This window comes from Heteronotia binoei, chromosome 2, assembly GCF_032191835.1.
Source record: "Heteronotia binoei isolate CCM8104 ecotype False Entrance Well chromosome 2, APGP_CSIRO_Hbin_v1, whole genome shotgun sequence".
Classification (NCBI taxonomy): Eukaryota; Metazoa; Chordata; class Lepidosauria; order Squamata; family Gekkonidae; genus Heteronotia; species Heteronotia binoei.
The window spans coordinates 17,737,163-17,755,644 of NC_083224.1; the positions used below are offsets into that span (position 1 = coordinate 17,737,163).

The window sequence follows — 18,482 nt, forward strand, 5'->3', positions numbered from 1 at the left end:
AAGACAAATCTGGGTGTAGTTTTCAAAAGTCTGGAAAGTGGGATGTGTAAGCAAAGAAAATAGGACTTTGAGGCTTAAATTCTTCCTATTTTGTCTCCCTTTCAGGCAGCGAAGAGACGTTATCAAGCCGTATTCTTTGCAGAGAAGTGGAAATGCTCTTTCAACCTCTGGTTCAGGTAGGGGGGTAGAACAGGCAATACTCAGATACTTGTTCCTTTCTCAGGGAAAATCTCACTCCTGTTGTCTGAGGAAGAGAGGCTCTGTACAGCCCAGCCTTTATGCATACTGAGCTCTGCATCCTGCAGCCTCACAAACTATTTCTGTGGAGAGTGTCAAGTCTCCGCCCAGCATGATCTGTGATGAGGAAATCTGCTTTTTCTTTCAGTCTCCGTTTTCCTTTGAGGAGGTGGCCGTGTATTTCACCATGGCGGAGTGGGGCCTGCTGGATCTGGGCCAAAAAGCCCTCTATAGGGAAGTCATGCTGGAGAACTATGAGAGCGTGACTTTTCTGGGTAAGGATCTTTCATAAGTGCTAAAGGTGTGAATCACTGCCATTGGGATGATGCACGAATCAACAGCAATATCTGTTTGTGAGGCGCATGCAGGTAATTGGCCACCCCTGGGTGCCTGGAGAAGTTGGGGTGGCCATGAAAGTGATGTTCAGCAGGGCCAGGTAGAGCGATACAACCCACCCCACTGATCCAGGGGCAGCTGAGGCCAGTTTTGTGTCCATCACCCAAGTCAGAGAGGGTGTCGTGGCCTGAGTCCAAGAACGGGCTGAAATGCCCTCAAAAGGACTCTGGAAGGAGCCAGATCCTTATTTCTCAGTTGTCGGGCATTACAGCATCCCCTTCCCCAGATAGGATTTTGGCCATCCACTCTTGACTGTTTCTCCGGAAGACTGGCAGCAGGTGGGTATCCTTTAAAGTTATGTCAAGGGACTGGGAAGGAATCCCCATGGGATCTTTCCTCTTCACTTCTAAGCAACGCTTGTTTTGGTAGAATTCCCAAGCCCACTGAGTGAGGGGAGAGAGAGAGAGGGGCCTTCTGGGGCCTGGAATCTGGAGGCTCAGAAGCTCCTTCAGGGTCTGAGCTCACTTGTGGCTGTTGAGTGGCTGCACTAGCCTTAATACTGGATATTCCAAGGAATGGGAGGTTAGATAAGACCAGCCCTGCTAGATGACGCCAAAGGCACATCACCCCTTTCCTTCATTCTTCACATGGATGCCTTCAGGCCCTCCTATTTGGTGTATATGGGCCTGAGTGCTTCCTTGGGAGCTGTTCTGCCTTGCAGGGATGTTGTGCAGCAAGTAATCCCACCAGTTAACACTGCAACCCGGGGTAACTGGCTTAAGCCAAAGCACACAACAACCTCTGTTGTCGTGAGGTGGATCCGTCCTCATCCCAAGAGGGTAGAAGAAGGAGATATTGGATTTATATCCCACCCCATACTCTGAATCTCAGAATCTCAGAGCAGCTCACAGTCTTCTTTATTTTCCTCCCCCACAACAGACACCCTGTGAGGTGGGTGGGGCTGGAGAGGACTCTTGGAGAGCCAGTTTGGTGTAGTGGTTAAGTGTGCGGACTCTTATCTGGGAGAAACGAGTTTGATTCCCCACTCCTCCACTTGCACCTGCTGGAATGGCCTTGGGTCAGCCATAGCTCTGGCAGAGGTTGTCCTTGAAAGGGTGTTGGTTATTACCTTTAAAGCCCTATATGGCTGAGGACCTGTTTACCTTAGGGACCATCTCTCCCCACACGTTCCCCAGAGGGTACTTAGATCTGGGATGCAAAATCTATTAGTGATCCCCGGGCCGAGGGAGGCAAGATTGAAATCCACAAGAGAGAGAGCTTTCTCGATTGCTGCCCCCTATTGGTGGAATCAGCTGCTGGAAGAGGTTAGAGCCTTGTGGTACGTTGCCCAGATCCGCAAGGCCTGTAAGACAACGCTATTCCAGCTGGCCCTTAATTGATCAGGAATGACTGATAAGGTAGTAGGGAATGACACCTAATATATACTGAATGCCATCTGAAATGAAACTATATCAAATGATATTAGCATCAGATTGTTTTAATTGTTTAATTTTAATTTATGATGTAAGTAATGTAAGTGAATTGTTTTGATTTTACTGGTTGTTAGCCACCCTGAGCCTGCTTTGATGGGGAGGGTGGGATATAAATCCAATAAACCTTGAACCTTAGTTAAGAATGATGATGCCAAAGAAAACTCTGGAGATGGACCAGAGAGGCAGGAGGAAAGCCACACAGGTAAGAGGAGGAATAAGCCCACACCTTCCCCAAAATGGGTCCTCCCTGAAACCCTAGTCCATGAAGAAAGGTCAGTCAACCAAAGAACAGACAATACACTGCAGGGAAAAGGGAATTGAAAGTATGGCATTTTCAAAGACTTTCATTCAGAGAATGAATGTCATTTTGCAGAAGCTTAGGAAAGCAATTGTGTAATTGCTTGGAATAGAACAGCTTCCATCATAGCACAGCCCTTACTTCACATCAAAGAAGTCATACAGGTGGGGAGCCATGAAAACGGTAAGAGTCCCAACCAAGTGTCTCTGATGCAGGAAGCTTAATGTACATTCAAAATATTTATTATTGTACGCTACTGTAAAACAGAAGGAAGGCACTGAAATCTTTGGAGCGTGAATGAAAGTTCTCAGACCACCTTGTGTGGATTCTAACGGGAGATCCCTTTTTTTATTGCAGCAGGAGATGATCAGAGGAATGGGGAGGATCTGCATCATCTGTCATCCGATGAAATCAAGAATGAAGATGTGAGAAGAAATGTCAGGACTCAAAGCACGTCTCAGAGGCAGGAATTCAGGCAAAGGGTAAAGAAGAGTGATAAATCCATTCCTTGCCAAGAGAGGGATTTCCAAGAAGTAATTCACAGGTTGGAGGAAATTTACAAGGGTATAAAGTGTGGAACGAACTTCTCAGATCAAACCCAATATAATATCCATTTTTCAAAGCACAGTATAATGAAGGCATGTAAATGCTTTCATTGTGGAAAGTACTTCAGATACAAATCACAACTACTTGTGCACCAAAGGATCCACAATGCAGAGAGACATTTTAAACGTTCAGAGTTTGGAAAGAAATTCAGTCATAGTTTGTTTCTTAAACAGCACCAAAGAACCCACACAAGGGAGAAACCTTTTAAATGCTCAGAGTGTGGGAAGAGATTCATTTACAGTGGCAGTCTTCAATATCATCTAAGAACCCACACAAGGGAGAAGCCTTTTGAATGCTCAGAGGGTGGGAAGAGATCCAGTCAGAGTTTCCTTGTTAAACAGCATCAAAGAACCCAAACAGTGGAGAAGCCTATTGAATGCTCACAGTGTGGGAAGAGATTCAGTCACAGTAGCAATCTTCTAAAACACCAAAGAACACACACAGGGGAGAAGCCTTATGAATGCTCAGAGTGCGGGAAGAGATTCAGTCAGAACAGCAATCTTCAAAGTCATCTCAGAACTCACACAGGAGAGAAACCTTTTGAATGCTCAGAGTGTGGGAAGACATTCAGCTACAATAGCAATCTTCAAAGTCATCTAAGAGCCCACACAGGAGAGAAACCTTTTGAATGCTCAGAGTGTGGGAAGAGATTCAGTCATAACAGTAGTCTTCAAAGTCACCTAAGAACCCACACTGGGGAAAAGCCTTTTGAATGCTCAGAGTGTGGGAAGGGATTCTGCTACAGTGGCCATTTTCAACTTCATCTAAGAACCCACACAGGAGAGAAACCTTTTGAATGCTTAGAGTGTGGGAAGAGATTCAGTCATAACAGTAGTCTTCAAAGTCACCTAAGAACCCACACTGGGGAAAAGCCTTTTAAATGCTCAGAGTGTGGGAAGAGATTCAGTCAGAGTAGCAATCTTCAAAGTCATCACAGAACCCACACAGGGGAAAAGCCTTTTGAATGCACAGAGTGTGCGAAGAGATTCAGTCGGAGTGGCAATCTTCGAAGTCATCAAAAAACCCACACAGGGGAGAAGCCTTTTAAATGCTCAGAGTGTGGGAAGAAATTCACTGACAGTAGCACTCTTCAACAACATCTAAGAACCCACAAAAGGGAGAAGCCTTTTGAATGCTCACAGTGTGGGAAGAGATTCAGCCACAGTTGCTATCTTCAACTGCATAAAAGATCCCACACAGGGGAGAAGCCTTTTGAATGCTCAGAGTGTGGGAAGAGATTCAGTCAGAACAGCAATCTTCAAAGTCATCTAAGAACTCACACAGGAGAGAAACCTTTTGAATGCTCAGAGTGTGGGAAGACATTCAGCTACAATAGCCATCTTCAAAAACATCAGAAAAACCACAAAGGAGAGAAACCTTTTGAATGCTCAGAGTGTGGGAAGAGATTCAGTCATAATACCAATCTTCAAAGTCATCTAAGAGCCCACACAGGAGAGAAACCTTTTGAATGCTCAGAGTGTGGGAAGAGATTCAGTCAGAACAGTAGTCTTCAAAGTCATGTAAGAACCCACACAGGGGAAAAACCTTTTGAATGCACGGAGTGTGGGAAGAGATTCAGTTGGAGTAACAATCTTCGAAGTCATCAAAAAACCCACACAGGGGAGAAGCCTTTTGAATGCTCAGAGTGTTGCAAGAGATTTAGTGACACTAGCAAACTTCTCAGTCATCTAAGAACCCACACAGGGGAGAAGCCTTATGTATGCTCAGAGTGTGGGAAGAGATTCAAACACAGCAGCAGTCTTCAAAAGCATCATAGAACCCACACAGGGGAGAAGTCTTTTGAATGCCCAGAGTGTGGGAAGAGATTCAGTCAGAACAGTAGTCTTCAAAGTCACCTAAGAACCCACACTGGGGAAAAGCCTTTTGAATGCTCAGAGTGTGGGAAGAGATTCCGCTACAGTGGCCATTTTCAATTTCATCTACGAACCCACACAGGGGAGAAGCCTTTTGAATGCTCAGAGTGTGGGAAGAGATTCAGTCATAATAGCAGTCTTCAAAGTCATCAAAAAACCCACACAGGGGAGAAGCCTTTTAAATGCTCAGAGTGTGGGAAGAAATTCACTGACAGTAGCACTCTTCAAAATCATCTAAGAACCCACACAGGGGAGAAGCCTTTTGAATGCTCTGAGTGTGGGAAAAGATTCAGTCAGAGTAGCAATCTTCTAAGTCATCTAAGAACCCACACAGGGGAGAAGCCTTATGAATGCTCAGACTGTGGGAAGAGATTCAGTCACAGTGGCAGTCTCAAGTATCATCAAAGAACCCACACGGGGCAGAAGCCTTTTGAATGCCCAGAGTGTTGGAAGAGATTCATTCAGAGTGGTGATTTTCAAAGTCATCTACGAACCCACACAGGGGAAAAGCCTTTTGAATGCTCGGAGTGTGGGAAGAGATTCAGTCGGAGTGACAACCTTCGAAGTCATCTAAGAGCCCACACAGGAGAGAAACCTTTTGAATGCTCAGAGTGTGGGAAGAGATTTAGTGACACTAGCAATCTTCTAAGTCATCTAAGAACCCACACAGGGGAGAAGCCTTATGAATGCTCAGAGTGTGGGAAGAGATTCAAACACAGCAGCAGTCTTCAAAAGCATCAAAGAACCCACACAGGGGAGAAGCCTTTTGAATGCCCAGAGTGTGGGAAGAGATTTAGTCAGAGGAGCAGTCTTCATCTGCATAAAAGATCCCACACAGGGGAGAGCCTTTTGAATGTTCAGAATGTGGGAAGAGATTCATTTGCAGTAGTAATCTTCAAAAGCATCAAGGAGTCCACCTAGGGCAAAAAGTTTCAGAATAGAAAGAGATTCAGTGTGGTTATCTTCAACAACATACAAGAACGCACACAGGAGAAAAACCATTTCACTATTTTGCCTAAGGGTGTTGAACTCATTTTTTTTTACAATGATTTGACAGAAATGTTGCTTCATTGGGCCAGGACGTGTGTGCCCGACATTGTAATTCCAGGTTCCAGAGATATAAACTTTAGAATGAACCTCGGCCAACTCAATTAACAATATTATTTTTTACTCAATATATAAACATACTTAAAGAATGACATGCCTTATACTATTTCCTTTATTTAGCGGTCTTCAGTAACTAACATATCTGTCTCTGAATTACTGCATCGAAATCTAGAGTCAATGTCTGTTCTGTAGCAATCTTGAGTGTCCTGGTTAGGTCTGTATCTGTAATCTGAGAATGTACTTTTGAATTATGGACATTTATTCTAGAATGGAGATTTTTACAGACATACGTTGTTCCAAACATATACAGAATTTTAGAAGCAAAGTCTTAAGGTGGGAGTAGTTTGAACCCAAAAACTGATAACATTTACTAATACCAAGTTCAGAAAGCTTATTCGTCTCCATACAGCATCACATTGCTCTCCCACCAACCTGCGATTCATAGCATCTTTTGATTGATAGGTAAGGAGAAGTGTGAATGTCCCATTTTCCCAAATGTACTGACTAGCAATGTAGGCTCCACCTTCAGAACGCCTACCACTTTAGAGAAACTTTTCCTGTCCATCTCCCATCTCCCTTCCCCGCTTCTTGGCATAAGTAATCCGCTTCCCACTTCATTCTGTTATGTGTAGAGTTTGCCCAAGGACTCGAACCAAATGACAACTCTCACACTCCAGGGTCCATCAAGGAAGGTGTGGTGACCAGATTGATTGTGCCATTGGAAACACACAGGAGCCTTTGGCCATACATGTTGCCTGGTCAATATGATTTGGTCTTTATCCTTGGGGACCTGTCCTCTATTTTTGGAATTAATGACCCATTGAGGGAACCATAAACCTTTGTTACATTCCATCCATGTAGGGAGAGTACAGCCGTAACCACCATTGGCCAACCACTCCTCCCTGTGGATGGAGGATGGGCACAAGCCCAGCAAGTTGTGAGGTTGGCTTCTTTAATTATAGCATTTAGTGTCTGATGCCACACATTTCTCTCCCACCCCCCTAATACGGTTGAAACCAAAACAATTGTCCATAAGGGTCCCAATAATTTCCTCCACCCTGCCATTCTCCCACCTCTCCCTCGGGAGCACAACTATTACACAGCTTCCCTCCCCAGTTATCAGGTTCAAAATAACTCTCAGTCCTCCAGCTCACACTCCAATCTTCTGTGGCTGGAGCCCCTTTGCGTCTCCTTCCTCCCACTCACACACACTCCACACCTTCCAACCTCTAGGGCTATTTCCGGTTTTAGCAAACCTGTACCTTTCTTGGTATTGATTTAAAACGCTCTCCTTCAACAGGAGTCGGCCTGCAATGAAATCAGACAATTTAGGAAACAATGGTTCTGTTGAGGCTTGTCCCACAAGCCAAAAATCTAGGTGCCGGCACAACGGTCCTTTCCACAAGGCGAGTTCAGGCGTGATCAGTTCGTCAGGCCACGCTGAAAAAACGGCCGAGAAACGTTGTGCCGAGGTCCAACCCAGGTTGTCCGCTTCGGTCAGCTCCCACATTCGTCAATTGCAGTTTAAGGGGTTCTCCTTCTACCGACTGGCTCTTCCAGTTTTTTGGCTCTGCCCCTTTTTTTGTGCGCGTGTCTAACCTGTTCTGACTGCTGTTCCACAGTTCTGACTGCTGTTTCGGTGATTAAGAGAACTTGGGAGGGACCTTCTCAGCTGGTGTCTTCCCTCCACCTCTTGACGTACACCCAGTCTCCAGGTTGATACTTGTGGACCGGCGCCTCTAGTGGCGGAGTGAGGTGTATGAGTCCTTGTTCCCTATGGGACTTAAGAAGAGAAGACAGAGCCAGCACATATTTACGCACATACATGTCCTTTAACAAATGTAAATTGCCTGCTGCTGTATATGGCATTACTCTCCATAATGGAAACCCATAAAGCATTTCAAAAGGTGACAACTGTATCCCTTCCCTTGGTTTTGTTCGAATTCCAAATAACGCTAGAGGGAGCACTTTTGTCCATGGCAAATGAGTCTCCAGAATTAACTTTTTCATTGCTTTTTTAAAAGTCTGGTTCATTCTCTCCGTCTGACTGCTAGATTGGGGGTGCCATGGTGTGTGGTGTCTCAGTTCTATTCCCAATGCTTTTAGTGTGATTGTCATTACTTTTCCCCCTTGTCTGAGTCCATTGTTTCAATTAATCCCACCTCTGGGATCACCTTTTCCAGGATGACCCTGGCAGTCACCGTTGCTGATGTTGACATTGTGGGAAATGCCAAGACCCACCCGGTGAGCTGGTCCGTTAAAACCAGGACATATTTTACCCTCCCCACTCTAGGCATCTCAATATAGTCCACTTGCACATGTTGAAAGGGCCTGACCGGCAAGCCTGCATCTTGACCTCAATAGGTAACATGTTTATTCGCCCTGGGTTGCTCGGGTCCGCCCATACTTTGGGGGAAATCTCCCCTTCCTTCTCTACTGTTAAGGCAGCTAGCCTAACCTCACATTTCCCCCCTTTTAATACCGATACCATCCCTATTTTATCCGCCAGATCCCTCCCCAAAAGATTTATCCCGCCCTTACCAATTAAAAGGAATGCATGTTTAACCACTTCATTTTTTCTTGGAAACAAGACGTCAATGTCTTCTGTGACTGGGGCTCGAAACAGCCTATCTCTCACCCCTTGCACCCTTACACTTTCTAACCCCAAGGTGGCGCCTGATGGTAAACTTTGCAACGTTGATTTTGTGGCTCCAGTATCATACATAAATAACACTTCCTCCTTTTCCGGTCCCAGCTTTAATTTTATCAAGGGCTCTTCAGGGCTGGGTCCCGAGTACAGGAGCCCATGACACCCCTATTCCTCCTCATATAGGGCTGCAACCCTGGTCTCCTCCCATCCTTCCCCTTCTCTATTCGGGCATTCCCGTCCCCAGTGTCCCCGTTCCTTACAGTACTTGCATACATCCTTGGGTAGGGGTCCTCTACTTCCCCTTCCCCTGTTTTCTCCCCGCTCGCCCCACGGCAGGCGAGGCCCTCCACCTCTTGCTCCTCTCCCCCAGCTATACCCGCCTCCACCTCTTCCTCTTCCCTCATCCCGCCTCTGCACTTCCTTAACTGTCTGGAACATTAACTTAACTGTCTTCGCTTCCTTCCCAACCTCCCGCCTGGGTATAACTTTCTGTGCCTCCACTACCAGTTCAGTAAGGGGCTTTGTTAGCAATCCGTCTAATTTCTGCAGTTTTTTCTTTATGTCCGGATTACTCTGTTCAACAAAATGGAATTTTAAGAAGGCCTGCCCTTCGTCAGAATCAGGGTCCAACCCCGTAAAAGCTGTCATATTGTTCTTTAACCTCTCCAAGAACTGAAAGCTGTCATATTCTCTCCAAGAACCGTAAAAGCTGTCATATTGTTCTTTAACCTCTCCAAGAACTGAAAGGGGGGCTCTTTTCCACCTTGGGCTTCTCCAAAAGCCTTATGGAAATTTACCACAGGGGGTACCATTTTTACCAGTCCATCCAACACTAAACCACAGAACTGGGAACAAAAAGTTCGGCCGTCGGCCGTCTGAATATCAAGATTTGCTGGGTTGCCGTTAGGAATAACGGCCAGTGCTCCCTCTTCTGTCCTGTCTCCCGCCCCTTTTATCCATTGTTTCCTGGCAGTAGACAGTGCCTGTGTTGCCTCTTAATTTCCAGCCACTTGTTTTAAAATATGTATCATCTCCTCCGGAGAATATATGGGGGGTCCCCAAAGCCCGTCTAATTTTGTTTTAAACATTGTCGGGTTCTCCGAAAGAGGGGGCAATTGGCTCCGCATAGAGTGTAGCTCAGTGCTTGTTAACGGGACCTTTACGTAGCCCACCATTTCTCCCATCGGGACTTGCCTAAGGGGGGGCCAACAATCCTCCTCCTGTTTCTTTCAAAATTTCTGTAGAATTCCGCCTGCATGCTTCTGCCTCTGACCTTGTTCTTCCTCCCATTCCTCCCTCTTGTCCACCCCACTGTTCCAAAAGGTCAGACAATTCACCATACATCCCTCGTCCTCGGGGTGGTGCTCCCATAGACGATGTTTCCTGTCCGTAGGGGGGTGGAGAAACGTCTAATTGGCCCTGTGGTTCTGGTTCCACCGAGCCTGGTGGAGGCCTTCTCCCCACAACGAGATCGATAGGGTCCCAAGAAGGAGAATCCTCCGTCTCCTCCACCTCGACAGCCATCATTTTTATAGCTATTGTGAACGGGCTTCCCGCGAAATCCATCCAGATGCTAACACACTGTAAATTGAGAGGAACCTCCGGGCGCGGTTCCAACCTTATTTATTTATTTATTTATTTATTCCGTAACTTATATCCCGCCCTTCCCACAAGTGGCTCAAGGCGGCTTACAACAAATAGTAAAACAATAAAATCGGAACAAATTAATACATTTAAATTCAAACATTTAAAACCTAAAAACCTTAAAATTTTACATTTTACATTAAAACTGTGCAGTATAATCACAAAAATCTAAGATCTAGAAAGCTACATTTGTCTAGTCAGGCGTAGGCTAACCGGAAGAGGGTCGTCTTACAGGCCCTGCGGAACTGAGTAAGATCCCGCAGGGCCCTCACCTCTTCCGGTAGCTGGTTCCACCACATAGGGGCCGTTGTGGAAAAGGCCCTGTCCCTAGTTATTTTGAGGCGTGCTTCCTTGGGCCCGGGGATGGTGAGAAGATTTTGAGTCCCAGACCTCAGTACTCTCTGGGGAACGTGTGGGGAGAGACGGTCCCTCAGGTAGGCAGGTCCCAGGCCATATAGGGCTTTAAAGGTAATGAGCAGCACCTTGTACCGGACTCGGTATATTATTGGAAGCCAGTGCAGAGCCCGAAGACCCGGCCGAATGTGCCCCCATCTTGGGAGGCCCAATAACAGCTGGGCCGCGGCATTCTGCACCAGCTGCAATTTCCGGGTCCGGCACAGGGGCAGCCCCATGTAGAGGGCATTGCAGTAATCCAACCTCGAGGTGACCGTAGCATGGATCACTGTTGCTAGGTCGTCGGGGTCCAGGAAGGGGGCCAACTGCCTTGCCCGTCTAAGATGAACCTTAACCAATATTGGCGCATATCTGATATTATGGTTTTATTTATGGTACCATATTTTGGGCAGTGGTGTCCATAGGGGAGATTTAATTTCTGGCCATTCCAAAACACAAGTCCTCACCAGCTGTTCCTTCGTGGGACCGTAATCTTTAAACCTGTCTCAAGCCTTTAAAAAGCGGTCCAGTGGGGTTCCTACTGGGAACTCAACGGTCCACGAGCGCCCCTTCCCTGCCGGCTTCCCATTGTCCTGCGCTTGATCCTTGGGGACATCTCCCCTGCGCCCCTTATCCTTAGACCCCTTGTTTCCCATCGTGTCTAATATGACCGATCAACTCACCAAGTTTCCGTCGCTGGCGAAGTCCTGACGTCCCGTCGATCGTTGAAGGACCCACAGCGGTTCTTGTCACCCTTGGGTGGCCTAACGGCAGCCAGATGGAAGGAACCTCAAAAATGGACAAAAATGGTCCGTGGGCCCCCAAGGGCCTCCCTCTAGGTCACCGGGACCCCCGTTTGGGAAACTCGTATCTCACCGCTGCCACCAAATGTGTTACTTGTAGAGTTTGCCCAAGCACTCGAATCAAATGACAACTCTCACACTCCAGGGTCCATCAAGGATCGTTTATTAGTAGCGTGGTTTGCAAAGCACAGAGAGTCCGGATAGGGCAGTCCCACCCGTCGACTCTGCTCTCTGTGACGCAGCGCAGACCTCTTATCCCTTGCCTATGCCCTCGTGGAGCCCACCGATTGGTGAGCTCCCTCACAATCTGCCTAGTGATAGCGCGCGCATGCCCTGAAGCATCTCGACCCATTACCTTCCCCCCCCCCCTTTTCCCTATCTATTGTGGCTTAACGGTTTTCTTGTTCCACCCTATGATTCATCTGGTAAAGCCATTTTCTGCCACATTTTGCTGGCAGTGCACACTTCACCTTTCAGACTTAGAGTTCAACAACCACTTCCTCTTTCAGTTCCTTCTTAGAGACCTGATCTTGTCATGATCTGAGGCCTAGTGTGGCCTAGAGGCCAGGGAGAAGCCTGTGTAGGAGTAGTTACAGGGGCCTAGTTTTCCCAGGATTCCTGATGTCCCTCTGATTGGGTGGCAGGGTTTTTGAGGGAAAAGGAGCCCAAGAAGGGGTGAGACCTGAGAGAAAAGCATGAATATGTTTGGCTGGAAAGAGAAGTTGTTCTCTCTGCTGAGGCTGGTCTGGAGGGGGGTGCAGCTGTAGAGAAATCCCTCACCCTAAGGAGGTGGTGAATTCTGGTATTAGAGGAAGGGGATGTATAGATAGGTTGGGGGTGTTTATTTCTTTGCACCAACCTTTACTGTTTCTTTATTCACTGTGGCACTCAAAGTCTTCACTACTCTTATTGTTTGAACACTTATAATAAATCTGTTTTTAAACTGCCTGTGTCCTCACATTTCCTTGGTCACAGTTAAAAGGTATTTGTTAATAAGGAAGAGATGTGAGTTGGGTAGGTGCTCTGGACCCTTCCACTCAGGCCCTTAGCAGAGTGGCGGCCAGGGCTACCTCGCCCGCTAGGCAAACGAGGCAGTTGCCTAGGGTGCCGGAAGGGTGGGGACACCAAACTGCCCCCCTCCTGGTGACCCAGGCAAGTGCCTAGTTTGCTTGCCTCCTCTGAGCACCTGCCACCGCCCATCCTTTCCTGCACCGCGTCCCACCCCCCATTCTGCTCTGAGGCGCCCCCTTTTCCGTCGCTGTCCGATGTACACTCCGTCCCACCCCGCCGCGACGCCCACCCGCCCCCTCCTCCCATCCCTTCCCATTGCCGCCCACCCAATGCATGCCGCATCGGGGCTGGCAGGGTTCCGGCGCAGCTGTATGATTGTGCGGGAGGTGGCGACGGAAAGGGAGGAGGAGTAGGGGTGGGTGGGCGTCTTGGCGCGGCACCTGGGGGGTGGGATGGAGTGTGCATCGGACGGGCAGCGGAAGAAAGGGAGGAGGAGGAGAGGGTGACTGGGTGTCTTACTGATGGGAGTAAGATGACAATTATAATTCAAGCAGCATGTTAGAATAGATGCTGAGCTAATATAATTTAGTACACCTTCTGAAGATGTCAGGGATGCGTGGTATATGGAAAGTTCGGTGGGGTAGGGCGGGATATAAATCGAATAAATAAATAAAATAAAAATAAAATAAAGTTATGCAAATGAATTGTGCCAGTGAGCTCTGGCATCTCTTCTACAAAATGACCTGTGCTTTCACTCCTTCCCCCCCCTCTCATTTTTCTACCTCCCTTCTGTTCTTTTTCTTCATTCTTTCTCTGTATCTTTGTATTTCTGTCTTTTTATTTCATTCTGGCAGTGATCACACACACTAAATAGTGCTCTTTCAATTAGGGTTGCCAGGTCCAGTTCAAGAAATATCTGGGGACTTTGGGCATGGGATCAGGAGACTTTGGAGGTAGGAGGATTCAGGGTGGAGACAGGAGCAAAGTTGTGATCAGCACAGTTGAGCTCTGAAGGGAGTTATGACCATCACATTTAAAGGGACTGTGCTTTTAAATGCCTTCCCTTCATTGGCAATATGATAGGGGCATCTTCTTTTGGGGCTCATTGAATTGGACCCCCTGGTCCAATCTTTTTGAAACTTGAAGGGTGTTTTGAGGAGAGGCGCCAGATGCTATGTTGCAAATTTGGTGCCTCTACCTCAAAATTTACAACCGTGAACTTTCTAACTGGATTTTACTGTGTGAACCGGCAAGATCCAGATGGAAAGTGCTTTGAAACTGCTTTGTTTAACGTGCGTGATTATAGCCTATGTCCGTCTACCTTCTTTTTCATATCTCCTTGGCTGTTTCTACACGACAAAAATCCTGTCTGTGCATATTTAAAAGCAATTGTTTACATTGCATATCGCTGCTGCTTCTATCTTGCTTTGCAATTTCTAAGTCTTCTACTTTTATTTTTTTTTGAATGGCAATGAAAATGCTATTCTGGAGTTGCCCTGCAGTTCCCAAGAGTACTTTTGAACGGGCGTTTCCCTGAACATCCATCGTAGAACTTTCCCTCCGAGTTTTAAAGTTCCTCCCCAAAGCCCCATCTATCATTCACTTGCAAGAGCACTGATTCTGGAAGTCACTAGGTGTGCTGCTCAGAAGTCCGGGCTGCAGACACCTTCAAGGCAAAGGCAGCTGGGCGGGGCAACTGTGCAGCTTCTCCCGAGCCAGGCTTCCTTTGTAAGGGAGACGCAACTCAGAGGAGAGTGCGCCCTGCCCCACTGCTCTTGATCTTCAAGGTGAACACAGAAGGGCATTTGAACCTGAGTCTCCCAGATTCTAGCCCAGGAATTTCAAAGATACCGCCAGCAGGGTGGATCGGTATCCTTAAGGCCTCAGATCCTTCTTGCGAGCAACGTGCTCTCTTGCTCCCTTTGCTGCGGCTGCCGCCACCACTGTTTTGCAGCTGGCTTTTGCCCAGCTCGCTCTTCCTGGTTCCTACTTCATGCGGGAGAGATCCAAGCGAAGCCTCCCATGCCTGCATTGGCTGTGCACTCCTCTTTGGGGAGAATGGGAGGGGGAGAGAAGGCAAAAATGAAAGAGAGTGCTTGTGCAGGAGAAAGAGTAAAGCTTGACTACCGTGGTTCCTTTAAGGCCAGCGACATAAGAGAAGCCATGTTGGATCAGGCCAGTGGCCCATCCAGTCCAACACTCTGTGTCACATAAGAACATAAGAGAAGCCATGTTGGATCAGGCCAATGGCCCATCCAGTCCAACATTCTGTGTCACATAAGAACATAAGAGAAGCCATGTTGGATCAGGCCAATGGCCCATCCAGTCCAACACTCTGTGTCACATAAGAACATAAGAGAAGCCATGTTGGATCAGGCCAATGGCCCATCCAGTCCAACACTCTGTGTCACATAAGAACATAAGAGAAGCCATGTTGGATCAGGCCAATGGCCCATCCAGTCCAACACTCTGTGTCACATAAGAACATAAGAGAAGCCATGTTGGATCAGGCCAATGGCCCATCCAGTCCAACACTCTGTGTCACATAAGAACATAAGAGAAGCCATGTTGGATCAGGCCAATGGCCCATCCAGTCCAACACTGTGTGTCACACAGTGGCCAAAAAAATTATATATACACACACACACACACACACTGTGGCTAATAGCCACTGATGGACCTCTGCTCAATGTTTTATTTCTGGTATAAGCTTTCATTCTTCATCTTTCCCCCTCTTTCAATTTTTGCATTTTGTGACCCATATTCACTGTCCAGTCACAGACCGTGGCCATAGCTACAGATGGCACTGCAAACATTCATGAGGGTCCCTTTAAAATCATCTAGACCAGGGGTGGCCAAATTTGCTTAATGTAAGAGCCACAACAAATAAATGTCAGATGTTTGAGAGCCACAAGACATGAACATCAGATGTTTGAGAGCCACATATCAGGAAGGGAGGAAGGAAGGAAAATAGATGGGGGAGGGAGCGGGAGGAAGAGGTAGAAAGAAAGCAACTTCAACTTTAAATACATTCTCCAAGCTGCTGGCTGGCTCGGCTTGGAGAAGTCATTTGAAGAGAGAAATGCCTTCTCCATGCTGGCCAACAGGGTGGTGGGGGCTTCAAGAGCCGCACAATATGTGTGAAAGAGCCACATGTGGCTCCCAAGCCGCAGTTTGGCCACCCCGATCTAGACCCAGCTTTCACACAGCCCCCCTTTTTCTTAACCTTCCCCACTGCCTCCTGTTTGCGCACCTCTGGCCAGCTGCCTTGGGTGACAGTAAAGGAGGAACTTTTTGGTCTAAACGTCAGAAGAGATCACAGCAAATCCCTTCCTAGAAAATTCATTAAGAATATGGGATATGCTAAGGAAGTGGATTGCGCCTGGTATTTCTCTAATATGTAGCTTTTTTAACCAATATTGGTCCCCACAATTCATTAAGGCTAGCTCTAGCCATCCGTGGGGGATTAAGGGGTTGGATAGAATTGGATTCAACAGAATAATAATATTACTAAGGAACAAGCAGAAGAGAAATTAGGAGGTAATATCCATTGGTATCAATACCTTCGAGTTCAGAATATGCTTCGCTCTCTTCGGAGGAAAGAAACCATTAGATATAAATTGATGTCATTTGAAGTCCTGCTTAAAAAGGAGGGCATTGGCAAGAAATGTTTGCTTTCAAAAATATATAATTATTTAGTTGACTCCATTCATGTAGATAGATCCAAGTAGTCAGCCGTGTTGGTCTGAAGTAGTAGAACAAAACAGGAGTCAAGTGGCACCTTTAAGACCAACTTAGTTTTATTCAGAACATAAGCTTTTGTGTGCTCTTAAGCACACTTCATCAGACGAGGAATCCGGCACAGTGTGCAGAGCCATACAGAGCTGGTAGGCAGTGGCTCAGAATGCAAAATGGTACAGATTTAAGATCCAATGACAGAAATGTAAAATTATCTGGTAGGCAGTGGTTTAGAATGTAAAATGGTACAAATATGAGATCCAATGACAGAATAGTGAAATTAACAAATTGAACAAACCTTTGATCTGAGTGGCATGAGCATGTGAAAGCAACAAAACAGCAGTATGTCAAAATGTGCCTGTGTTTGTCAATGACTTTATTGCTATAAACCTGGGCCAAAAGGAAGGAATTCCTGTCTCAGTTTTCCCATCCAACTAACCCACCTTTAAACATGCAACATACATATAGTTTGTCATTAGGAGAAAAATACATTAAAATATAGTGGGAGATGGGTTCAATATATGTAACGGGATAAACAACCAATATCCCTGTTTGAGTGTGTCCATACAGCTAAAAGAGAAATACATTGGATAGTGATGAAGAACACAATGTATTTCTCTTTTAGCTGCTCAATTTGTTAACCTGGGGATTGGCAACCCTAGACTCTTTAGGGGAAGGGAAGGGAGCCTTTTTCCCGGAGCTCTGCAGCCGCGAAAGAGTTAAAACAGCCGCGCTGTTTGCGAGAGAGGCCGAGGAGGGGGAGGGCGGAGACAAAGTGCAAGGGGTGGGGTGGGGGTCAAGCGGACAAGCAAACGAAGCCCGGGAAACTCCCTCCCCAGGAAGTCCTTTGGGTCTCCGAAGACAGGAATTCGGATCTCCCCACGTGTTGGGGGGGGGGGAGGGGTGGGGAGGCGTTTGAATCCTTTTCCGACCTGATGCTCTAAGTAAGTAATAGAATCATAGAGTTGGAAGAACCTCCAGGGTCATCTAATCCAACCCCCTGCACAATGCAGGAAACTCACAAACACCTCCTCCTAAATTCACAGGATCTTCATTTGCTGTCAGAGCTCTGTTTAAAAACCTCCAAGGAAGGAGAGCCCAGCACCTCCCAAGGAGGAAGCCTGTTCCACTGAGGAACCGCTCTAACAGTCTGGAAGTTGTTCCTAGTGTTGAACCGGAAACTCTTTTGATTTAATTTCAACCCATGGGTTCTGTTCGTACCTTCGGGAAGGTAGGAATTGTAGGCTATTTCTTAATAGCTAGCATATTATGTATTGTTTTTGTAAATTGTTTGTTATATGCATCCAGTGATCTAAATTGGATACTTGTAAACGTTGTGCTGGAGAAGACTCTTGAGAGTCCCTTGGACTGCAAGAAGATCCAGTCAGTCAGTCCTAAGGGAAATCAACCCAGACTGTTCCCTGGAAGGTCAGATGCTGAAGCTGAAGCTCAAATACTTTGGCCACCAAATGAGAAGCGAGCACTCCCTGGAGAAGATCCTGATGCTGGGAAAGAAGAAGGGGACGGCAAAGGAGGAGATGGCTGGACAGCGATGTAACTAACATGAATTTGAGCAGACTTCAGAGGATGGTGGAAGACAGGAGGGCCTGGCGTGACTTTGTCCATGGGGTCACAAAGAGTCAGACTCGACTGTGCGACTGAACAACAACAAAAAAAGTTGTGATGTGACCTAACCCCATAGTCAGAAATGACTGTCGGTTGCACAGGAGACTATATTTACCTTTTAAGATAGATTTATATTTTTATTATTTATTTTCCCTATGCTCCCTTTGCATTGATAAGATTCAATAAAATCAAATCTATCGCAATACATATATATATAGAGAGAGAAAGGGGGGGGGGGAACCTGCCACCCCCTACTAGGGTTGCCAACTCCTGGGTGGGAAATACCTTAAAGGTTTTTTTTGGGGGGGGGGGTTCCTGCGGCGCTTGCTGGGGTGGGGGGGGGGGGGTCCGCAAGCTTTGCAAGACGATCTGGTGCAGGGGTGGCCAATGGTAACTCTCCAGTTGTTTTTGCTTACAACTCCCATCAGCCCCAGCCAGCATGGCCAATGGCTGGGGCTGATGGGAGTTTTAGGCAAATACATCTGGAGAGCTACCATTGGCCACCCCTGTAGAAGATGGGAGGGGGGAGCAAGCCAGGCCATCCTCCCAGGGCTGGATCTACATATTTTTTGAGGCAAGAGTAAAAAAATGGTGTGGGAGGGGCAGCACCAGCGCTAGAGAGGGGGAAACTTGGCGCTGCTTTTTCCACCCGGCTCGTTTCCCCGG

General features: G+C 46.9%; 3 protein-coding genes across 3 annotated transcripts in view; all 3 read left to right on the plus strand.

Moving 5' to 3' along the window:
• The window catches only part of LOC132567785 (zinc finger protein 91-like), a 46,317-nt gene extending 40,274 nt beyond the window's left edge, over positions 1-6,043 (plus strand). The window contains exons 8-10 of the mRNA XM_060233473.1: positions 106-176; positions 407-512; positions 2,722-6,043. Coding sequence (XP_060089456.1) covers positions 106-176; positions 407-512; positions 2,722-5,765 — 3,221 coding nt within the window. The 3' untranslated portion in view covers positions 5,766-6,043. The remainder of the gene's footprint in view (positions 1-105; positions 177-406; positions 513-2,721) is intronic.
• The window catches only part of LOC132567242 (zinc finger protein 91-like), a 257,261-nt gene that overhangs the window by 94,322 nt on the left and 144,457 nt on the right, over positions 1-18,482 (plus strand).
• Positions 8,136-18,482, plus strand: part of LOC132567787 (zinc finger protein 208-like) — a 55,974-nt gene continuing 45,627 nt past the window's right edge. The window contains 1 exon segment of the mRNA XM_060233474.1: positions 8,136-8,195. Coding sequence (XP_060089457.1) covers positions 8,136-8,195 — 60 coding nt within the window.